Source organism: Vigna unguiculata, chromosome 5 (genome assembly GCF_037176805.1).
Source record: "Vigna unguiculata cultivar grain cowpea cultivar isolate G323 ecotype 2 chromosome 5, ASM3717680v1, whole genome shotgun sequence".
Classification (NCBI taxonomy): Eukaryota; Viridiplantae; Streptophyta; class Magnoliopsida; order Fabales; family Fabaceae; genus Vigna; species Vigna unguiculata.
Window position 1 is genome coordinate 7,911,954 of NC_140796.1, and position 6,000 is coordinate 7,917,953.

The 6,000-nt window shown below is 33.5% G+C and overlaps 1 protein-coding gene across 1 annotated transcript; it reads right to left on the minus strand.

The window, feature by feature from the left end:
• Window positions 1–22: 22 nt before the first annotated feature.
• Window positions 23–4,911, minus strand: LOC114185059 (ZIP metal ion transporter family). The gene is made up of 6 exons (XM_028072555.1): window positions 4,653–4,911; window positions 3,837–4,531; window positions 3,078–3,362; window positions 2,213–2,341; window positions 1,401–1,498; window positions 23–1,203 (listed from the first exon to the last, which is right to left on the minus strand). The coding sequence occupies exons 2-6, from the start codon at window positions 4,305–4,307 to the stop codon at window positions 390–392; spliced, it is 1,797 nt and encodes a 598-aa protein (XP_027928356.1). The 5' UTR covers window positions 4,308–4,531; window positions 4,653–4,911; the 3' UTR covers window positions 23–389.
• Between the last annotated feature and the right edge of the window lie 1,089 nt (window positions 4,912–6,000).

Sequence of the window (6,000 nt, forward strand, 5' to 3'; positions counted from 1 at the left end):
AGAACTAAAAAAGTCAATACCATGGTAAAGTATAGTTTATATTTTGTACATAACCAGTCGAAATTTAAAATAAATAACATCTGTTTCAGTTCTCAATAGTTTTACATTGTTTGGCAAATATGGAAAAACATGTATAAAAATTGCCTATACAAGTAAACACTATAACATGACACGGATATGTTCTATGTGAAAACATTGGTCACTGGTAAATCTGCCTTGCCTTTCCCTCATAGGGAATTTCCAAATTTGAAATCACTCTTTCTAGTTTCTTTATCAAGGGTCTCTTCAAATTAGAGCAACCATGTTTTGGGATATGAATTTCAGAAATGTATATAGCTGTTAGAAGAACAGTACCAATAGATGATGCAGGAAAGGCAGCACAAGACTCTTTATCTGACAGCCTCTGGTGCAGAATTGCAGTAAGGTGTATGTAAGCAAACCAACCTAGTGAATGTTAGACATAAAGTTGCAAATCCAATACCCATAATGAGGCCACAGGTGCTCTTCCTCTTATCCAAACTTAGAGCTCTCTTTACTACTTTTCCAAAGCTAGGGATTAATCCACCACAGGCAATGACCATTATGTGATCAAGGCCACTGTAGTCAATGCCAGTAAGAATAGCTGCTATTGCTGATATTGGACCCATGAATCCAATTATGGCAGCTGTTGCAAGGGAACCATGCCAGCTATCAGTGACTCCAAATATGCAGCTGGCCACAGCTGCACCTCGAGGAAGGCCGTGTAGAGAGACCGGAAGGACCATGTGACGGCCGAGTCCATATGCTTTTGGTGCAGCCACTCCCAATGCAAGTCCTTCAGCTAAGGCATGAAAGGCTACTGCACCGCATGATATGAATGATTGAAGGGTGTGAACACTGAGTGGGAAACCAGTGAGTGTAGGCAAGTCATTGACTGAGGCCTTTTTGGAAGTTGCCATCTTCAATACACCAGATGTAGAAACCTGGATGAAAGCAGCACCCATTGCCAGGAGTAACAAAATGGGAATAAATCCCAATTTTGAAGACAAAATAAGTTGTATTGGCCGCCAAGCACCAAGAACAAAAGCAATACCACATGCTGTGCCCATGAGGAGAGCATGCTGAAGACGCAATGCAAGAGCAAATACAACAAGAATGATTCCTCCAAGTAAAGGGCCAAGTCCAAAAAGTAATGAAACAAAAAAGCCAGAAGCATCCTCAGCGCTGTAACAAAGAAATCAAAATTTAGGGAAAAGAAAACTGTAACAGAATGATAAACAAGGGTAACATTCTGCATATTTCTACATTTTGCAATTTAGCAACAGATCATGGATGTTTATACTATTTCATTTTCACCCTTGCAACAAACCCAACTAATGAAATATACATGATAACTAAAAGGAAATCTAATATAAACTCACTTGTAGTCATGACTGAAATTCTGAAAGAAGGTGCTGAGAGCTTCCATAAATGCTACAGAAAGGGTTGCAGCTGATGCAACCTGTGAAGCTGAGGCTTCCTATAATCGAAAAGGAGGAGAAAAAAATGTTATATATATAAACACAATTTTTCTCATAAGAAAAAACATAATTAAAAAAAATTAAAGACTCTTATTTTAGTATTTATATATGGTGTTCTCTTCCTTTATTTGGACCGAAGCCTTTTGCCCGACCAATTTCTAGTGCTAGCTTTTATAGACTCGAACAAAGTGTTTAATGGTCATTTATTTTGTCTAATCCTTCCCCATGTTGCCTCAACAACTACGTTTAGTGGAGACATTATATCTCTGGTTCTTTTTTTCCTTTTGAAGGGTTTATTGTAACAAGCTTATAGCCTAAAGGTTAATGAAATTCAGCATGTGGAGAATGTAAGAATAATTATTGCATGCAGTTTGGGTATTAAACATGCTTTAAATAATCATAGGAATTAGTGTTTTGGAGCAATCATATATCCTTGGCTAATAAATTATATCATTAAGATTGTGTGTTATGCTGAACAACTTTTCACTCAAGTCCTTCCTCCCCCACAAGCTAAGGTGGCTTGAACATTAGGGATTGTTAGAGATTAAAAACCATTCATCAGCCTTCGCCTAATAGCTTAAGTTTTGGGAGTTGCCATAATAAAAAAAGCCAAAAAATTGAAATAAGTAGCCATTGAAAGCAAAACAATTAGTCTTCAGAATGCTGCAGGAGAAGAAAATGTCATAGTATCTTTGGCATAATTGGGAAATAACCTTGAAAGCATCAGGAAGCACTTCCGCAATAACCATCCAAATCATACATCCAGCAGCAAATCCCGTACAAAAAGGAAGAAACTTACTGAATGCATCAGCGCAAATAAATGAAGGAACCGCTACAATGGGCTGCATTAACATAAAGAATAAGGTGTTACGATGATAAGGTTAAAGACAGCAATTGCAACCTTAAATCTATAGTGGTCTAAAGAATCGTTATTGTTCAATATGCTAACTTTTCTGTAGCTGAGTTCATCAATTAGAACATACTAGGATGCCACAAGTAGAAGTGCCTAGCTAGTATGCAACACAGACTTAATTAGTCTACACTAGCCTAAGGCCCAAAAGAAAACAGTATTTCATCCACTAATAAAGAAATCTATCTATATCAGGTATATTAAACCATTTAATGTTCACAAGGACTAAAAGTAATACGAAGCCTCATTAGATGCCCACCATGGCAAAAGCAATGTCACAAGGGATGTGATTTAATTACGTATAACAATAATTTATTGTTTATGTGATAGTACAAAGATGGTGTAGTCCTCTTAATTTGAATGACATAACCAATCAGTGGTGGAAAGCACCACTAACTGTTCTGGCCTAATCATGCAATGCAACATATTACACATCACTTGAATCAGACTAAATGCGTATCAAAACGGAGTTGAGCGACCAAGACCCATCCAATCACAACTTCAATGAATAATGTGAGCATGGGGTTTACAACAATGAGCAGAAGGGATTGCAAAATTATATAATGTAACAAATATAAAAGTTTTCAAAGTGATATGCTAACTAAAGTCATAATAATTTATTTCTTCTCGGACAATTTAAGATAATTAAAAATCAAATTAAGAACTACCTGGGGTAAAGATGTAATTATGCTCCATAACATAGCATTCTGTGGAGAGACACCCCTTGATGCAAGCACCATGCTCACAGCTAATCCTTCTGGAATGTTGTGTACTGCAATAGCCAAAGTTACCAACAGGCCTTGAGTAAAACCCTTTGAGCCAGCAAATGAGACTCCAACCCCAGATCCCTCCCCAAAAGAATGGAGAGTCATTATTCCAATAACAAGAACAACTTTGGCAGCGTCAGCACCTTTTAAATCCAACATACTTACTTCCCCATATTGCTCAAGAAACTGAAACCAAAACCCAAGAGATTAAGTAAGACACAAGTGAGGAAGTTAAAAACTAAGAAACATTTGTAGACTAAATTTAAGAATCATACAACAAAAATGCATCCCGGGTGGACAGAATAAAGAAGAGAAGCACTACACATAACACTTTTATTAAATGATCAATTCATCATCTCTGCTAACATTTTTGAAGTAAAGGATTAGGAAGAATGTTCACTGAAAAATCAATAAAGCTGACTTGTACAAGTGATGTGAATAAGATAAGAAGTCCCAAAGTCAACTCTTATTTTTATCTTAATTAGTTGTGGATCTGAAGCTTACCCAGTCAACAATGTACGACTCAAGCAAAGCAACATAAAGGAATAAGACATTATAATGCATAGAAACAAGGCTGGAGAAAAACTGTATCATCACGCAACTTCTTTTAAAACATACAGAAAAAAGCAGTGTAACGGATACAGGGAGAACTATCATCACCTTCTTACATAGCCAAATAAAGATTCCACCAGCTAGAATCCCAGTGACAACCCAATTTCCAGCACCATACTCTTGCCCTTCCTGTATTAGATCAAAGCTCGCAGCCAACATGACACCTGCTGCCATTCCATTGCATAATCCAGCCCACTGCGGATCAAGCTCCACAAAGAAGAAGGGCACAGCACCTAAACCAGTGGCAGCAGCCATCGCCAGGGTAAACAACGCAACAGTTGATACTGAAACCTTATTACCTGCACCTTTCCTACTACCCACCGCACTATTGTCATTCTCAAAATTAAAAGCATTCTCCACACCAGTGCCATCAATTACATTAGTTCCTACATCTTTACGAGGAGCAGCTATGACCTTATGTGAAACTTGATGATCCAATTCGCCATTTGAATTCAAGAGAAAACTCAGCAACAAAAACAACAAGGGAAAGCATAATCTTAGCCTCAGATTTGGAGCCATGTGCAAAAATATCCAGTATCTAAAAGAGTACTTTCTTTAAGCCAGAAGCCCCAAATCAAAATCCTTAGAGGCTACAACTACAACCCCATGACCTTCTAGTGTATCAGCTCAATTCAGAAAATACAATTGATATCAAATTCCAAAAAGAATGTAATTTGAAAAGACACCCAAATACAAGAAGTCAGAATTCGGTATGCGTTTAACACCCCTCGTGAACAATCTACCTGTTGATATCAAAACAACAAAACCCAATTAAAACCCAAAATTCACGAGACATAAAAAGGCATTGCTATCTTTGAAGAAAAAAAGAATGAAATTGGAATTGAATAGTTAAAGGGAACATACCTGCTAGGGTGATTGCTCCTAAGGGGAATCAAAGAGGCACATACAAAGAAAAAAGGGAAGACTTTTTGAAAACCCTAATTCGATTATTGATTGAAAATTGACAGAGTATGAAAAGGGGATTTGGGGCACAAAACCAGCGACTTTGGGCACGCAGATATCAATGCTGATGTCACTCAAACTATGAAGTTTGAACTGATTTGGCATCCACAGTATGTTGCTATGGTAAAAGGGGAAATCAGTGGTTTCAAAACTCAAAACAAATCATAATTTGGGGAAATAATATGGTTTATTTCATTGATGATTAACGTGACGGACGGTGATATTTTTTTCTTTTAAATATTTGAATAAAGATTTAACAAGAAATGGTTTTCTGAATCGTTTAACAACATTTTAAATTAATAAAAAGATTTATTTATGTTTCTTATTTTATAATACTTTAATTGAGTATATGAAATTCATAAAATGGTTAAAACACTTTTTAATTTTAAAATGTAATAAATTGATTTTAAAAATAATTATAAAAATGGTAAGAAAATAAAACTGAATTAAACTTTTTGGTTTAAATTTTTTTATCATTATTATTTAATTCTTTTTCTATATAAATTTAAAAATGTTACGTGTGTTATTGATAATAATGTATGTTATTAATAACGAAGTTTAACAACAGATTTTAATTTCTAATACATAATAAATGGTCTTTTAACATTTAAATAATACATTTGTAATAAAAATAATTAAATAATATATATCTATATTTATTTTTTTTCACATTTCATTATTTCAATTTTATCTTTAATTTTTTTATAAATAATTTATTTTTCACTATTATCCTAACAACTTCTTTTATTTTAAATTATTATTTAAATTATTTTTTACATATCTTACTTTTTTAATTTTATATTTAATAATTATTTTAAAATTAATTATACATTTATTATTAATCTTAACTTAAATTTATTAAAAATTAAAAAAACGAACACAGATGCCTAATAAAATAATAAATCAAATTATTTAATTTATTAACTTTTATAAGTACTAAATTAACATGTGTTTTAAGATAATGAGCATTTTTAAATTAATTAGAAATAAAAAGTAAATTTTTAATTTAAAGAGTTAATTAAATAATTTTTAAAAGTTTGAGTAAATTACAAGTAAACGTTCCATTAATTGTAGATAACTGTAAATGACCAAATCTTCTGTTTCGTTAATAACTTCAATGACCGAAATGAAGATATTTGTTGTTTAGTACATAAAGCATGGAAGAGCAGAGAGATCAAACATCAGATCTGGAAAAATAATAACCAAAATATAATTTTTTTTTATTAAAATTTATATTAATTTTTTATTT

What these genes read in the sequence shown, in the direction of transcription:
- LOC114185059 (XM_028072555.1), bottom strand. Translation starts at nt 4,307, where the DNA reads ATGGCTCCAAATCTGAGGCTAAGATTATGCTTTCCCTTGTTGTTTTTG. An exon ending in TGCTTCCTGATGCTTTCAAG is followed by an intron (nt 1,499 to 2,212) that starts GTTATTTCCCAA and finishes TTTCGATTATAG; the next exon opens with GAAGCCTCAGCTTCACAGGT. An exon ending in AATTTCAGTCATGACTACAA is followed by an intron (nt 1,204 to 1,400) that starts GTGAGTTTATAT and finishes TCTTTGTTACAG; the next exon opens with CGCTGAGGATGCTTCTGGCT.